Below are 16,979 nucleotides of genomic sequence, written 5' to 3'. Positions count from 1 at the left end.
TTATTTAAACAGAAGTACCAGCACCAAAATGTAACAACACCTCCTTACTAATAAAAGTCTTGCACTCAAGTATTTTCTGCAGGAACAGTACAGGGGTATAATCGGCAAAACTATAAAAGTAAAAGTACTCACAACTCTCTGTCAGTCTTATGTTATTATATATAATACTATTGGATTTTTATTAATAATTGCTCATTTCATTTTATACATTATTAGGTGGTTTAATTTACTGTAACAATGCAGTACAACTTTTAAAAATGTTCATTATATATATTTTATATATTATTCCCAACCTGGAGATGCAAATTATTATTTATTTTATACTACAGCTGCTGCTGGAATAGAAAGTACAATAATTCCCTCTGAAATGTGGTGGAGTAGAAGTATAAAGTTGTATAGAAGTAAACTGTACTGAAGTCCAGTGCCTGAGCAAATGTCTTTACTTTTCACCAGTGGTTGCTGTCATTGACAAAAGATAAATAATAGTATAATAAGTAATAGTGGAAACAGTTCATTTTTTCCTATTCAGAGAAAACAAAGCAATGTGAGTGTGTAATCATTTTTCTGCCCGGGTGTGTGTAGAGTCTGCTCTGGCAGAAATGTGTCCACCAGAGGGCAGTGACTATCCTCTCCCCGTCTGAGTTTCCTCTGAAGGAATTTCAGCGTCAGTGTAAGTAAAGAAGACACTGACGGTGTTTTACTTTATATTCCTTTGCTCCTAGAAGTTGCCACTTATCAATGCAGAAATACATTTCAGTTATACTTTTAAAAATGAGAGATTTTAAGATAGAATCTACAGCATTGCCTTTGAGACATTTCACCAAAAATCAGATCCATCCTGTTGTTGTGCTCTGCTAGTACACATTCTAACAATAACAAGATAGTCTTAAAAGATATGCTGGAGACCACAAGGACATATTATAAGCTTTATTTCATTTATTTATCGATTTGTAAATATTTCCCAGCTCCAGCTATTCTGACTCAAGTTGGCCTCTGATGTGAGCCAAATGATCAATGATGTTAACATGATGTCTTTAATACTTTAGTTAAACTGTGTGAAACTGAATTATTCTCATAGAAAACTGTCTTTCAGTGTGTTAATTTGTGTTACAATACTCTGACATACCCAGCTATAGATACAGTGTACTGATAAAGGAAATGTGTTGGGAGAGCATGTGGTCTACACAATAGGGTAGGTTTAGATTATCTTTCAGTCAGCACTGACACAATGAAACAAATACACTATAAATCCTATTTGCAAATGTGCCAAGCTATTGTTATTTTCCACATTAGATTCCAGTGATTTATTACATAGAAGACAGACAGCTGGAGTATGTGCAGCGGCTGTGGTTTAAGACCTTGTTCAAGGTTTCCCCCATGTGGCTGTTTAGTTCTCATACATTGATAAAAACTGCAGCACATTGCAGTCACTCACATCCAGCCTTTCTTTTGGAAAGCCACTGTGGCATTAACGCCTCAAAGAAACTTTGTAAATAAATCCCACCAACTCGCATTACTTTGTTTTAACACCTATTTATTACCACCATAATATGAGAAATTTGGAAAATACAAAGATCAGCTTATTTATACGTCTGAAAATCTTGAGGAATAAGAAAAATATAAAAGAAAACAAATATGAGGTTATATTGTGTATCACAAATTTTGAGGAAGGGAACAGATTATATGCTCAGATCTACAGAGAGTACAGGAGACACAGACCCATAACATGCAGAGTGTAACTTTCACTATAATGTCATTCATACTGTTGTGACAAGTCTAATGCCTATCTGTGGTGAGAGAGCGAGAGCGAGAGAGAGAGAGAGAGGGATAGAGAGAGAGACAGAAGTATAATATTTGATGACTGATCTACAGTGAACAATTAAATTGAAGAGACGAGGAGATGGTACACCATCGCACCGGTGTGGCTGCCATTAGAACAGAAGTTGCCTTGGAAAACAAAGAAGCCCTTCCTGATTTTCTATAACAAATCAGATCACTGTAAAAAAACAACCTGACAACCATGTTGACAATTTCAATTGTTTTTTTCTCTTGTTTTGATAATTTTGGAAGTGGTAAAGGAAGAGATGCTCATCCATGACTCATATGCGTAAAAAAAATAGACACCATATCCACAACGATAATCAATATTCTTAAGCAACCAAGAGATTCTTGTTTGTTGAGTACAAGTGGTTTGGAAGATCAGAGCTCACACATCCACACAAACGGACCAACAGATCAGCGTCCCCTCCCAGTGCAGATCTAAGGGGTGAAGGAGGTGAACCAAAATGGTACAGCGAGCCGTCACGCTGCAGCTGCAGAGTGAGAGGGTGGCTGCGGTGTAGAGGGACGGACTGGGTGGGAAGGGAGGAGGGTGTTCAAATGGGCCGAGGCCTCAGGACTAGTTTTAATAGCACCCTGCTGTGGAAGTTGCAGCTCCCCTTAAGCAGACTAGCCCCTCGGCCACATCCGTCTGCTTTGGCTCTGTTTGCCACACAAACTGCACCTGCCGACCTCCCACACTAGAAAAATCCAGGTGAGCTCAAGGATGGGCTTCGTGTTTTGAAGTGCCACCCAAACCAAGTGATGCCTGTTTGAGCATGTGTGCACATGTGTGTCTGATCTACTAAACCTTTTACATGCACGAAAAAGGTACCCTAAAACATTTGGTGAAGACAAAAAACCTATGAGAGACCAGACTTCAACATATTTCTATCGCTTCATAATCAGGATTACTCTAAAGTCTACTGAGAAGCTGGGCAGGCTGGGGAGAGAGTGTGACTGGGATGGGTGGAGGTGGGTGGGGGGGTAGAATCAAGGGAGGAGGGCAGGGACAGGTAAAGAAAAACAGGACAGAGGTGAAACATTAGGGAGGCTGTTTAAGCGCGCTCTCCGCGGATGCGGCGTGCCAGCTGGATGTCTTTGGGCATGATGGTGACACGCTTGGCATGGATGGCACACAGGTTAGTGTCCTCGAAGAGACCCACCAGGTACGCCTCACTGGCCTCCTGCAGGGACAATTGCAAGAGAATTGTGTCAGTGACACTATTGTGTATTTATTAATATATTGTGCACACGCAAGCATACACACACACACACACACACACACACACACACACACACACACACACACACCTGCAGGGCTCCAATGGCGGCACTCTGGAAACGCAGGTCAGTCTTGAAGTCCTGAGCTATCTCCCTCACCAGACGCTGGAACGGCAGCTTACGGATCAGCAGCTCAGTGGACTTCTGGTACCGACGGATCTCTCTCAAAGCCACGGTACCGGGCCTAAAACACAACACAACCAAGCTTTAGTTCAATACACCACTTTTGATAGTTAAATAACTCTAACTTTACAAGAAGATGATAACTAATGATAACTAATTTAATCATGTGTCTGATAAATGACAACAAAAAAAAACAATTTGCACAAGATGAATTTAAACTGCTGGAAATAAGCTGAACGGGTCAGAAATCATCCTCCGAAATAAATATTGCTTCCATTTGACGTTTGACTAAAAATCTGTTCATATAACCCAACATAGAACCTCATAATTGCACAGTAGAGATGTGAATGTAGACAAGTTTAATGCTGCCAATTAAGTGTTTAATTTTGTTGTAGATTTTCAAATCACTACCTCGACTAAAAATAAGTGAGATAAATGTTACGTACCTGTAACGATGGGGCTTCTTCACACCACCGGTGGAGGGGGCGCTCTTTCGTGCAGCCTTGGTGGCCAGCTGCTTACGAGGAGCTTTTCCTCCAGTGGACTTACGAGCAGTCTGCTTGGTACGAGCCATTACAACAAGGTATCACCTGAAGAGAACATTGAAAGAAGAAAAACATACATCACCATGTTCATACTATAGTTTTTTTTTTTTTTTTTCCCTGGCCTTAGAGCTGCAGTTATGATTACGCTCTGATTATGCCATTACATGCTTTAAGAACTGTTCAGTTATTCATACATTTCCATGCTATTATCATGGGCACAATGATGTTATCATAGGCACTATAACTGTTGTCAAATGTTCCTTCTAAGCTAACAGTCAACTGACCTCCCTTTAAAAATAACCCTTGTATAGCTAAATGTGAACACTTGTTTACAACCCAGAAACTAGCGAAAAGCATTAAAAAGTTTTTAGACAAGTCAAAAATATAAATTAATACTTCAATTACTAATACTGATAAATAAAAAAATGAAGTGTAAAAACAAATATCAAGTTTATACTTTTACCTTTTCTTCCAAATAGTTGATAAACAAAAATGACAGCTTCCAAAATTAGACTCTTCTATTTATCTTTGACCACCTCATTGTATTTTCCAATTAATAAGTGGTCTTTTTTTGGCCAGAGCACACATTTAATGCTTTATTCCCTAATTTCTGCCAAGCAACACTTTTCCTCATAAAGTATGTCTGACTGGCCCAGCCCAGAGTAAAGGTTTATATTTCTTTTACAATCCATTTTAATGATACATTATGGTTGCATTTTTGACTCATCTGGTCACATTTTATTGCCATTAGCGGGTTTGGGGATTTTGGTAATATTATGATGTTATGATATTAAACGCAGGGTTTAAAGAACTTTGTCTGCTGCTTGTTATCATTATTTCTTCCTGCCAATGACCCAAATATCGACATGAGGTTCGGTCTCTTGTCAATTTTCTGTCTTCCTTTACTCAGCAGGTTGAGTGTTTTGTTTCCCCCCCTCCAGCTGAAAGTCTGTAATATTAGTCAGACAGAGCTGCCAGGGAAAACTTTTCCTCCGCTTTGGCAGCTGCACAAACAAGCGCACCGAGCCAATCCAGACACCGGGTACTCGCAACCACACCAATCACACCGCTGAACAGGTCATCACTCGGAAATACACCAATCCGCTGCAACCCTGTCGTATCTAAGAACCAATGGGATTTTATTCTGCAGGATCTTGGGGCGGGACCAGTAACCTTAGCTCCGCCCCATACCGCAAGATTATGGCCGCAGACCCGAATGGAGCTACAAACATACTGGCATTGACTGGGACGTAAACTTTGACATTTTCCCACAAAAACTCAAAACGTGTGAACACAAGACTACCAATAAAATGTAGTAGACGAGTGTAGTTATCAAAAAACCGTCACAGGCGTATGAAGCGATGTTGTATTAAAGCGAAGAGGCGACATAGAAACCGTCACTGAAAGTGGAGCAGATATTTGAGCGGTGGAAGTACTGAGCCGTTCTTCTCTCTGCCTGAGTATCGGGGCAGCTGCTTTTTGTCCCTCAACACAGCGTCGAAATAACACGCGATTTCAGCACAAAAACAACTTCATCTGGGTGATTTTCTTCTCTAAACAATGAATAATATACCGTGGTTCAAAAAGTGTGAGAAAAATTTAACTTACCGGGGGTGAATTTAACGCCTTTTCTTCGCAAGGATACAAGTGTGTTGTGCTTGTCTGGCAGTGTCAGTTATTTACTATCTCTCACACAATGGAAGCAGCGAGAGCAGGAGCAAAATGGCGGCCGTGTCAATCATCTGTCTCCCATAATGCAACTGCCAACATTTGTAAACATTGAAACTTCATTTCTTCAGCTGGAACTTTTTAGTAGAAGACGTTGATGCTTTTCAATACAGTATGATATTATTGTCCTAATGCAAAAAAGTATAATATTATTATTACTATTATGTCATTATTTGATGTTAGCCATATCTGTTGGCTCTTTTTGACGACCGCGTTAATTTCTTTCACCATCTATACAAAATACAAATTACACGAACAAGCACAAAACTTAATATTAAGAAACGCAGGCGCAATATATTGGCATACGATATGCTGTAGAAACAATAAAAGAAAATGAACGGGAGCAAATTAAAAATAAAGTGATTAGCCAAATTACTTATACATACGACATACAATGAAAATACAATATATTTTGACCAATGGTGGTAAGCACTATTGTACTTGAGTACAGTTGGAGTAGTTGGAGGCACTTGCACTTTACTTGAGCATTTTTATTTTATTTACTGTTTAGAGGCAAATATGCTGCTTTTACTCTGCTACATTTTGGTCGCAATTTCAAAAATGTTCTTGCACACTCACAGTCGTTTCCTTCCCGTTTGAACTATATTCATTTTAAAGTTATAGTTATTAGTTACGTAGCAGACGAATATTATTAATGCATATTATTTTCAACAAATATATTATGATGTATTATTATAAATTAAACTACCCGGCAGTATGTATAGAGTGGGTATTAGCTCCACATTTAAGTGATGTCTACATTAATGCATCAATAATTATAACATAGGACGTTTTTACTGTGGTATTGCTACCTTTAGTTAAGTAGAAGACCTGAGCACTTTTTTAGTTTACTGTTCAATATTAATAAATACAAAATAGTAGAATGTAATAGTAAATTATAAACGTGATCAAGTTAACAAGATCCTGCAACTGGGTTACCAGCTAATTTTTTTTAAACAGATTATGTCAAAATGTGTAAATAGAGGAAAGAAAGAAAATAAAGAACAAAGTACAATTTTCCAACAAAGAAGAACGGGAAACACAAAGATCCATCTCAAATTTATATTTTTGATGCAAAACAGGAATCACTGTATGTGTGTGTGTATGTGTGTATGTGTGTATATATATATATATATATATATATATATATATATATATATAAAATATTACATTGGGTCTCCTCTACCTTTGGAGCAACTATTTTTAATTGATTGCTTCCTCTTTGTTACATGCCTTGTTTTTCTGTATTGTGTTGTTTGAATTAATAGAACTAGAGCACATGCCTTTGTTTTTAGTATTGTTGGTTTGAACTGAATTACTAAAAATATTGTCACTTGCCTTATTTACAGAATTTGATTTGATTTAAATAAAAAAAGTTTTAAAAGTTTTTTTTTTTTCTTAAAACCCTTTACATCAGGACACATTAATGTGCTAAAAACAGTTATTATATGGATCCATTTTTTGATTGTAGTCACTACTCAGTGTCCATTGTCATGCCAGCTATGTCAGAATAACGGATGGATTAAGTGACAAAAGAAAAGAACAAACAATTAGTGTGGAAAATTGTTAACAAAATTGGAGGTTTTACTTAAGCCTGTAAGTGTGTAGAGATGAAAACAAACATTTGAATTTCTGTATCTACATTATTACAGGAGTCATAGATGTATCACGAGAATGATAAATAAATGAAATGAAATACGATTTTCTGATCACCATGATATGAAACAGCAAGGAAGGTAAGAACATTTAGCTGCAATGCATGAGCTCAGCATGAGCTCAGGTCAAAACCACGATCAAAGGTAATGTTCTTGTGATGGCATCATCATTTCTACATATTCCAGTTCATGTAGAGGAGCTACATGCTGTAATCAGTCATTCTGACGTGAAGGTTATGCCGCAAGCTCCACACCGATGTTGACAAGCTGCTCTGATTCATAACCAACCTTCATAGTTTGATGAATGTTTGACCCTTTGAACAGTCATAAAGCCCCGGATCGGCCTCTTTTTTTTTTTTTTTTTTTAAATCCTATCTCCTCCTACTCTCTTTTTGAAAATACATGTGGAATTCTGTTTAGTCATGTGGACTCACATCATCACCTAACAGCACAGGTACACGTATGATTCAACCTGCAGGATGCCATGTGTAACGAGGTGTCGGAACCAATTCATTTTGTTAGTAATTTAGTAAAAGAAAAAAAAAAAAATTGTGCTGGTAAAATGTTTTCAGTTTATTCTCACTGGTCGCAGGGAGGTTTAGAGCTGTTCAGCTGAAATATGGCTACGCTCATCTCTTGGCGTAAATACTCTATCTTCACCATAATAACGTCTATGCTTGCAAATGGTTTTCTTCCTTCCACCAGAATGAATAAGGTGGAAGTTAGGCAGGGAAAGCAAGTTGAAACAGGTGAGTTTTGGATGAGATTAGCAAGGTAGGGAGGAGTAAAGCTATCGAGGGCATTGTAGGCACTAAGGAGCATTATATGTTTTACCCAGAATTTGACTGGGAGCCAGTAGAGTCTTGCAAAACCGGAGAGATGGTGGTCATTATTGACTTCAATGAGGACTGCTTCAGTACTGTGTTTTGGGGCAGAATCCAGTTTGGAATGGTTCATATAGGTCGTCTGGTCCCGTGATCCCGGTTATCAATAATTCTTGTTAATGCACAGAAAAATGTGTCAGCATAGCTTTCCACTGATATTGAAAAATAGACAGTCTGGGAAGAGGAAGGAATGACAGTTCACAGAGCACTTAATTTTCTCAAAGCAGCACTCAGGGATCATGTCACGCTACTGTAACCAAAAATTATTGAGGATAAACTCTTTCCTCTGAATCAAAGATATTTTAAAGAAATTACTTTTTAACCTCCTGAAGTTAGGCTTAATGACAATTACTCATTTGTGTCTACTGAAGTAAATTTTGTTGTCAATTCTTAATTCTATCCTTCAAGAAACTGTCAGACAGAACCAAACAGAGATGTATTAGAAACATCATACACATATTAAAAGACGTGGATTATAGCTATTCCTGAACAGTTTTATTTGTTTCATATCTAACTTTAGATACCTCTAGTTTGAGACAAGAGTGTTTTCACATTCAAGTACACAGTGCCTTACTTCAACACCCCATCTGAAAAGGTAGAGGCTTTAGATAAGGCAAGAGGAGCAAAACCTGCAAGCGATATAGAAGTCAAACAGTTACAGAGTACAACCTGGATTTAGACATATTTGAAACATATTGTAATCCTTAAATTATGGTGAACAAAAAAGGGCGTGTAGTATAATGCCAGATGAATTTACTACACATTGATTTCCAGCCTGAAAAAAAAAATGCCCCGGATATCTTTAAAAAAAAAACAAAAACAAAAACAAAAAAACATTCCCATCCCTCATTGTTTTGAATTCAGAACCAGTGAGGCGATACAAAACTTAATAACCCCAGCAGGTCACCTGCCACCCCTGAACTGTCAAGAATCATCAAAAGTGATATTAAATGTAACTATCACAATGTTTGTGCAGTATGAAAACAGGCTTGTATGACAATGACAGTAAACAAAATAAGGTCTGTAGGAACAGAATTTAAGGCTCGTCACTAAGTTGTTGTTGTTGTTGTTTTTGTCACAAAGCAGCGGCAACATGTTCCTCACCCCGTCGTTTGAGAGGACATTTGTTTTCAGCTTTGTTCAGTTAGTCCAGTTCATGAAAGTACCTTGAATGTGATGAAAAAAAAAAGAAAAAAGAAAAATAACCTCTTACACATCTAAAGCTACAGCACGCATACATCCACCTCACCCTCTTTATCCCATTATGTGCAACAACTGCGCCAAGTCATTTGGTCCCTCTTCCACTGAAGAACAGACAAGTACCAAAACATTCCATTAGAAGTCATTGAAATCTGTTTATAGCAAAGTTACGTAAAAATGGCACAGTCACAGACAAAATAAGACATTGACAACCACTATATTAACTGAAAGTAACCCATTGCAGCTCCTTGTCAAACCTCACGCTCTGTTGGATTCTTCAAGACAAACATGGACACACTGTGCCGCCTACTTGTGTACATATTGGTTGAGGGAGGGCGTGATGACCTACATGTTTACTCCTTCAAAAGCTTGTGCTGTTACATCCAGAAAGAACGCAATGGATAGTGAACTACACAGAACTGTTCTGCAAGAGATAAAGACCGCATGCATTTCTAAAATGCAAACCTTAATCCAAGTTGATGCTTATACCCAGCGCCACACCTAAAAAAAACAAAACAACAAAATACAACTAAAAATCCCTTTTCACTACAGATTCTATTCTTATATATATATATATATATATATATTGTATATATATATTTTACATTTTTGTGGTGCCTGCTGAAAGTACCTTACGTCTTTCATATCATATACATTTATGACTACCGTCTCAATCAATCACAATAATATGACCTCTTGGACAGTAAATTCAGGTACATTCAGGACTTTCTGTAAAAAGTCTTACAATTTTCTTTACAATTCATTAAAAATACAGAGGAGCAAAAATATTGGTGATACGACAGTCCACTGTCCTGCAGAGGCTGCTCACTAGAGCTCACTAGAGTCTTTCTTCAACACAGCTAAAGATAATTTCACACGTTTCTCCCCTTAAACACTTCACTCAGTACGTATTTCTGTCTCTGGCCTCTGCAGGGCCAGGTCAGTCTGGATAAAGGCTCCCTGGCCCAGTGCTGTGGAGTACGCTCTGTTGCTGTGGCTCACTGAGAATCCTGGGGCGGGATAGGAGCCGGAGCCTCCACGTTTTTGAACAGGGGCCTGAGGTTGAGGTACTGGGTGGTAATCGTCCAAGTTATCATAGTGGGACTGCACCGTTTTACTGCTGTGTTTCTGATACGAGTAGTCTCTGTCCAGCTCAGGTTTGCCCTGGTTGTAGTGCTGCTGCTCTCGGACGCTGTGTGATCGCTCTGGTTTGGAGCGGGTGAGTTGTTCCCTGGGAGCTGATGGCTGGTCGTCTGTACTGTGGTAGCTGCTTGCTGTTTTCACTTTACTCTGGTGGTGGTCAGAATCAGAGCACTCGTACCATGGTTGGAAGTTCCTCTTGTTGAGATACTCCTGCTGCCAGTGTTTGGACCTGCTGCCGTCTCCACCCAGCTTATCGTCTCCAGTCTCGTACTTGGCCTCGTGTCGGCCGCTCTCCTGCTGATGGGAGAGACTGTGGCTCAGAGTAGCAGGAAGGGAGTGAGAGGATTGGCATTTTTTTGAACTGCTTTGCTTGGCAAGTCCATCAGACTTGTCACCCACTACACTGCCCTGGACATGCTTGTCAGTCTCCATGTACATAAGGACGTCAGGGTCTGACACCATGTGTCTGGGGAGGTAGCGGCCATCTTTGCTCTCGGCTGCAATCAGCACGCCTTTACCTGGGTCAGATTTACTGCGCAGGTGCAGGGTCTCATAGCCTGATATATCTGCTGGTGTGAACAAGCCGACGTTGTCGTACTGAGAGAGGACAGGGCCTTTAATCCTCTGTCTGGCCCTGCTCTCTCTGCGGATGGAGTGCACGCGGAGCCTTTCTGACTCCTCGGGGTCCCATGAGAGGTAAGCAGCAGCTTCCTTGGTCCCGTGGCTAGGGGGCATGTCCCTGCTCACAAAGCTGTGCTCCTTCCCAGGTGGGATAACATGGCGAGCAAGGAAGTGGTACCCAGTCGCTTTTCCACCCTGTCGACCGGCAGCAGCCCCCGGATCTCGGTTGCCGTGGGAGTGGAAGTGCCGGATTCGGATGGTGCCGTAAGGGTCGATGTCATAGTAAGGTGCCTCCAAAGGGCTTGAACCGGAGTAGGGGCTATAGCGATACTGGACCCGCCCGTTCTCAAAGTAAGGCTGCAGCTGAGTGACGTGGTAGTCGGTCTGTGAGGACTGCTGCGGGGGCTGCTGGTAGGCTTTGCACTGATAGATGGGCCGGTGGTAGAAGAACATGTCATCATCTGGAGGAACCTCAGTCCTCTGGATGGGCACTGAGCGGACAGTGGAAGGAACATGGAGTGAGTGTACTCTGCGGATGGTGGGATAGCCGTGGGTTCTATCATGGCTATAACCCGGATGCCCTGGCCCCGGAGCCATGAACACATTGCGGGGGTTTCCTCTGGACTTTATGGAGTGGTGGTAAGACCTCGGGCCTAAAGTGCTGTATCTGTTGTCCACTCTGGCACTGTAAGGTATCTGAGGCTCAGACTTGGACACATAGGAGAGGTGTGTGGGGACACTGTCTGGCCGGTAGTGGTGTGGCAAGGACTGTGGGCCCAGAGCAACAGGCCTCTGGTGGTAGTATGCAGCTCCTGGAGGTTCAATTAAAACTGGTTCTCCTTTAGCGTGGTACAGGTAGGCAGGCTGGTGCATGGAAGATTTACGAGGAGAGACAGGATGGTGAGGCAGAGCATCCTCCTGATGGCCAGGCACAGGGCCCTCATCCAGGAGGTGATAAGAGGTTTCACTTTGGCTGAGCGCTGCAGTGGCCAGTTTGCTCTCAATGGTGCGTACAGGAGGGGCTGGAGGTTTGGGTCCGTAGGGGTCGTGGTACTTTGTAGACTCTGTACAGGGCTGTACTGGCTTAATGGCCTCCCAAGGCTTCTCAAGAGGCTCAGCAGAGGTGGGGGCCACTCTTGCGCTGGCCTTTGAGAGTGTCTGAGGTTGGGATTGGACTTGTGTCTGAGACTGTGTATGGGGCTGTGGCTGGGGATGTGGCTGTGGCTGTGGATGTGGCTGTGGATGGGGCTGCAGATGAGGCTGGGGCTGCAGATGAGGCTGTGACTGAGGTTGAGGCTGTGCTGGAGGATGAGGCTGTATCTGAACTTGTGTTTGATGCTGGGGAAGTGAGACCGCCTGCTTTTTGGGCTTCTGAACTATCGGTGGCGGCGGTTCTGATGGTTTTAGAAGGATCGGGGGAGTTGCAGTGTCCTCCGATTTGACCTGAGTAAAAGAACAACAAAACAGATTCTTATTTACTGAGGAAAAACTACTATAAAAAGTTGAGCGTTGCTGCAGCACACCTCAGTTAGGTGCTGGGCAGTGCCACCAGTCTGGTTGCTGGGATGTTTCAGCGTGGTATTATACTTAATTTATGTTGTTTAACATGTTTTAGTTTTTTATGCTCCTTTTGTTCAAGGCATATTTGACTTTTGTTGGATTTAAAATACAACAAGCATTGACCATTAAAAATAGTTAAGAGAACTAAAACCTGCAACTCAACACATTAGTGACACTAACCGATAGCACAAAATTCTATTACCTATGGAGGGTGTAAAACATACAGAAAAAAATCAAAACAAGTAACCTACACCTTTAACTCTGTGGTAAATGCATGGATACACTTGGTGTTTCCAGTCTATATGCTAAGATAAGCTAAGCTCCTGGCTGCAGATGTGAGAGTGGTATCAATCCTGTCATGTGACTCTCAGCAAGAGAGTGAATAAGCATCAATCATTTTCCAAACTGTTAATTACTTCCTTTAAAGATCATCACTGACTTTATGCTACATATGTTAATTATCAGTCAATTCATGCTTATTGCAGAACAATGTCAACATATAATGACTGTTAAGTCATGTAGGATATGACACTTACCTCAGGAACAGGCTGCGGTAAGAATCCAGTGTCTTTACAGCTGCCACTGGGGGTGGTGGCTGGAGTGGAACTGGACGAGCTGGTATTGACTGAGACCTGTCTTGCAACAGGCTGCTGCCTCTCTGGACTTTTCCTTGTTGGAGAAGTCAGGCTGACTGAACTAGAAAGTGGGGCGCACTTGTAAAGCGGAGTATCTGGAGGGGTGGAGTCTGCATGTGGCTGTGCTCCAGGTGGACTTCTAGAGGACCTGGGACTGTCTGGGGACTTGGTAACTGTGCTGGTTAACTCCAGCGGCTGCATTTTGACTGAAGGACTGAAAGTTGAGGGACAAGTAGGGGCTGTGACGACAGTCGGAGCAGTGCTGTTTGGTGGCGGGGAACTTCCTCGTTTGGCCTTGTCTTCGGAGGAAGTCTGGAAATGTGGGAGAAGCGGATGCGGCAAGTCCTGGAAGTTAGAGGCCTCCTGTGACTGCAGAGAGGACACCGGTGTCGGGGGCTCAGAGGAACGTGACTGAGACTGCATGGAGACCTGCTGGGCAGACTCAGCGAGGGCCAGGGCCAACATGCGGGCAGCATTTTTAGGAGGGGGAAGAGGAGGAGGGGCAGAAGTGGGAGCTGTCGAGCTGAGGGAATGAAGGGTGAGGTCCTTTGAAGAGTCCAGAGCTACAACTCCTATCAGGGACACAAAAACACAAGGGATCTATAGTTGAAGAATGAATAAGAGAGTATAGGTGAAGTGAAGACATGACAACAGGCAGGCAGGTTTTAAGGTGCTTGAACAGTGGGAAAGAGGGGGCACGTTAAGTGTGGACCTCAGCAATCATAAAAACATTTATTCAAAGATGAAATCCATGAAAACCTGAAAAACTAAACTGAGAAAAAATGCATTATATAACTGATTGTATCACTTATCACATTCTTTTTAAGCAACATTGTGTAAATAAACAGTTACAAGTCAGATTCATGGCAAAAACTGCACTGCAAAAAAAGACAGGTCATTCTCTGCCCCTCACCTTGGAGCTCGTGGCTGCTGGCAGCTGGTGCCTGCTGTTCGCTGTCCTCTCCCCTCAGCTCTCGACTGTCCGCGCTGTCAAACGCTGCCAGCTTCGAGTGCAGCTCCATTTGGAAAGCTTCAGTCAGCGACGGCTCGGCTGCCCTCAGCAGCACACTGCCCATCAGGGGAGGAGAGTCCTTGGGTATTACGAGAGGAGATAATGGCTGTGGAGGGACAGCCTGTCCAGTTGTATTTTTGTCAGGCAACTCTGTAGAGAAAAACTCTGAAGTGGCAAAAGGTAACATACTAGTGGCCTTTCCAAATTTAATAGGTGTCACAGCCTGTGTGGGTTTATCAGTGTAAGAATAGGAAGTGGTCAATTTCTTGCTTTCCATGTTTTCTCCAGCAGCTGGACTGAAGTCTGTGGACAACAAGGGAGTGGTCAAGCTGCCCAGGAAGGAGGCAGAAATGTCAGAACCGTTGGTTTTGCCACAGATGCTGCCGGGGCTCCTCTTTAACGTGGAGGCCTCGGCCCCGGCTCCAGCCCCGGCTCCGGCCCCGGCTCCGGCCCCGGCCCCGGCCCCGGCCCCGGCCCCGGCCCCGGCCAGTGAGTCATCTAGGGGGAAGGCGTAGGAGGTGTCGGGGAGGCTGCACTGGAAAGACATAGGGTCAAAGTCCAAGGAGGCCATGCCGATGTCCGGCGGGCTGAGGTCCACATCTTCACCTGCTGAGCGGGGAGGTGAGATGAGAGCAGGCACGCAGATGGGACCATCATCTCCGTCACTGTCCTCTGTGGCGTTCAGGTTGTCGTAGGAGTTGCAGTGTTGCCGGCTGTCCAGCAGCTCACCGTTAAAGGAGGCGGACAGGGCATCGCTGCTGGAGCGTGGCCGCCGGGGACGGTACACCTTGGACTCTCCTGTGGAAGGAAAAAAAAAAGTATTATCAGGAAAAATTCCCTTTAAAAGGCTGTGACAGTAAGTTGTCTGTAACTTGAAGACTCAAATGATTACCTTCAACATTGTGCAGGGAACTCAGTGACTCTTCACTTTTGGCTGATCTTAATGTTGCTGTGTCTCCTCTGCCTCCTGAAACATGAAGGTTAACAGGTATCAGTATTCCTGTTTAGTCAATTTAGCTCATCTCAGTGCACAGTTATAAGTTGTTTAAGAAAAATCTTCATTTTCAACTCACCAGCGAGAGCCATAGCCTTTAGCTCGTTAGGCTCACTGGGATTGCGGTGCAGCTTTCGCTTGGACATGGAGGAAGACTTGCCCAGGTTGAAGAAAGAACGCCAACTCCCCACAGGAGACTTCTTGGATTTAATAGGAGGCCTCTTCCTGGTGGGTGACAAGCAGACAGGGAACAATTAATTTCACTGTCTTACAAACATAATAATCAGCTACATTAATGTGTTTTACCTGCTTTTAAAAACTCTTCATGTGAAAAATCAGATCATTTTCATTTCTAAAATATACTAGACCAGAGACAGTCAGGGTCCAGCCTGTACTGGCAACCTAGTGCAGGAGCAGAGTGAGTCTGCCTGCAGTCTTACAAGCAACCAGCAGAGGGAGACCCATTCCAGCATTACGCTTTCCAACAAATGTTATTATGCATATAAATGTCTGTCTCCATCTATGTGTCTAATTTACATTTCATATTTATTGGTCTTATGAAAATGTTCTGTCATCGGTAAAAGGTCTTAACGAACCTCTCGGTGGGAAACTCGATGACGGTGTGGAACTTGCCCTGCAGGGCGGCTGGACCTTCGCCCACCTCGATGTACTTGCTGTCTTCGGTGACCGGAGAGTTGATCTGAGCCTGGGTCCTGGCCTGGGCCTCCTCCAGACTCAGAAGTTTTGTGGAGGGTGACGAAACCAGCAGGGACTTGGGCCGTGACAACGAGTTGTGACCTGGTGATGTGGAATCAGGCAGGAGTACAGCAATAAATGGTAAAGTAGACACAGCTGTGGGGAGCGGAATGGCCACTTATCTATTCATGTATTTAATACCCATACGTACCTGCTCCCTCTCGTATTAGTGAGCTGAGTTTAGCACTAAAGAGAACGTCCACGTGGTTGAGGATGAACTCCACCACCACGGACTGGATTCTGACTTCCATGAAAGCTGCTGTGCCGCTGAAGCACGCAGATTCGATCTGTTTTGACCTGAGACAACCACGGAAAGACAAGTTTGACTTAATAATGGAATTAGCTTAAAAAGCACTGAATCAAATCCTGTCCACCGGATTATGTTTAAGTGGTTAGATTTAAAGTTACAACATTTATATAAATCACTTTACGATGCGTTTCCAGCATTAGATGTGTGTTGTGTTGTGCTTTAATCCTTCCACTCAGACAGAATGACTCATTTAAAGCAGCTAATGTGAGTAGTATAGAAGAAACCAAAGAAACTTAACTATATGTCACACTGAGAAAATCATCTGAATTACTCTTTTATAAAAAAAAGTTACTACAAAAAATGACAGCTGACTTTGAGATGACGATTTACAAACTGAAAAACAAGCATACACAGAACAAGTGTATACACAGCAGGACGGTGTCTCACCTCAACAGGTTGGGGGCCCAGACGATGGCCAGGTTCTTGCTGTGCATGTTGGTGATGTAGCTGAACGTTGCCAGGCGGGAAAGGTGTCTCATGAGGAACTCCAGGGTCCTAGGAATCAAAAATTAATTTATTCAGATTTAATTGGTTCCCACTAGTGATGTGCAGTGTGTGAGTAATGACCGGAGCTGCTTCTTCAGAGCATCAATATTTCACTCTGTGCTCAAATCCACATTGACTGTCACTTAGAAATTTGCATTTATGTGCTTTAACATAGGATGAGAAAAAAAACTGGTTCATCATCACCAATTTAAAAGTCACCTGGGA

The 16,979-nt window shown here is 42.5% G+C and overlaps 2 protein-coding genes across 7 annotated transcripts in view; both read right to left on the bottom strand.

Annotated features, from left to right (window-relative positions):
* Positions 1-1,517: 1,517 nt before the first annotated feature.
* On the bottom strand, positions 1,518-5,526 carry h3f3c (H3 histone, family 3C). The gene is made up of 4 exons (XM_056398154.1): positions 5,379-5,526; positions 3,672-3,815; positions 3,133-3,286; positions 1,518-3,005 (listed from the first exon to the last, which is right to left on the bottom strand). The coding sequence occupies exons 2-4, from the start codon at positions 3,797-3,799 to the stop codon at positions 2,877-2,879; spliced, it is 411 nt and encodes a 136-aa protein (XP_056254129.1). The 5' UTR covers positions 3,800-3,815; positions 5,379-5,526; the 3' UTR covers positions 1,518-2,876.
* A 2,991-nt stretch (positions 5,527-8,517) lies between these two features.
* Positions 8,518-16,979, bottom strand: part of arhgap32b (Rho GTPase activating protein 32b) — a 113,629-nt gene continuing 105,167 nt past the window's right edge. For all 6 annotated transcript variants that reach the window (XM_056398146.1, XM_056398147.1, XM_056398148.1 and 3 more), the window contains 8 exons: positions 16,656-16,763; positions 16,110-16,255; positions 15,799-16,000; positions 15,282-15,427; positions 15,101-15,175; positions 14,110-15,006; positions 13,098-13,768; positions 8,518-12,444 (listed from right to left, as the gene is read on the bottom strand). In XM_056398146.1, coding sequence (XP_056254121.1) covers positions 10,135-12,444; positions 13,098-13,768; positions 14,110-15,006; positions 15,101-15,175; positions 15,282-15,427; positions 15,799-16,000; positions 16,110-16,255; positions 16,656-16,763 — 4,555 coding nt within the window. In that variant the 3' untranslated portion in view covers positions 8,518-10,134. The remainder of the gene's footprint in view (positions 12,445-13,097; positions 13,769-14,109; positions 15,007-15,100; positions 15,176-15,281; positions 15,428-15,798; positions 16,001-16,109; positions 16,256-16,655; positions 16,764-16,979) is intronic.

This window comes from Seriola aureovittata, chromosome 15, assembly GCF_021018895.1.
Source record: "Seriola aureovittata isolate HTS-2021-v1 ecotype China chromosome 15, ASM2101889v1, whole genome shotgun sequence".
Classification (NCBI taxonomy): domain Eukaryota; kingdom Metazoa; phylum Chordata; class Actinopteri; order Carangiformes; family Carangidae; genus Seriola; species Seriola aureovittata.
This window is presented reverse-complemented; position numbering and strand designations above follow the sequence as displayed.

What these genes read in the sequence shown, in the direction of transcription:
- h3f3c (XM_056398154.1), bottom strand. Translation starts at nt 3,799, where the DNA reads ATGGCTCGTACCAAGCAGACTGCTCGTAAGTCCACTGGAGGAAAAGCT. An exon ending in AAGAAGCCCCATCGTTACAG is followed by an intron (nt 3,287 to 3,671) that starts GTACGTAACATT and finishes GTTGTGTTTTAG; the next exon opens with GCCCGGTACCGTGGCTTTGA. An exon ending in CCGCCATTGGAGCCCTGCAG is followed by an intron (nt 3,006 to 3,132) that starts GTGTGTGTGTGT and finishes TTGTCCCTGCAG; the next exon opens with GAGGCCAGTGAGGCGTACCT.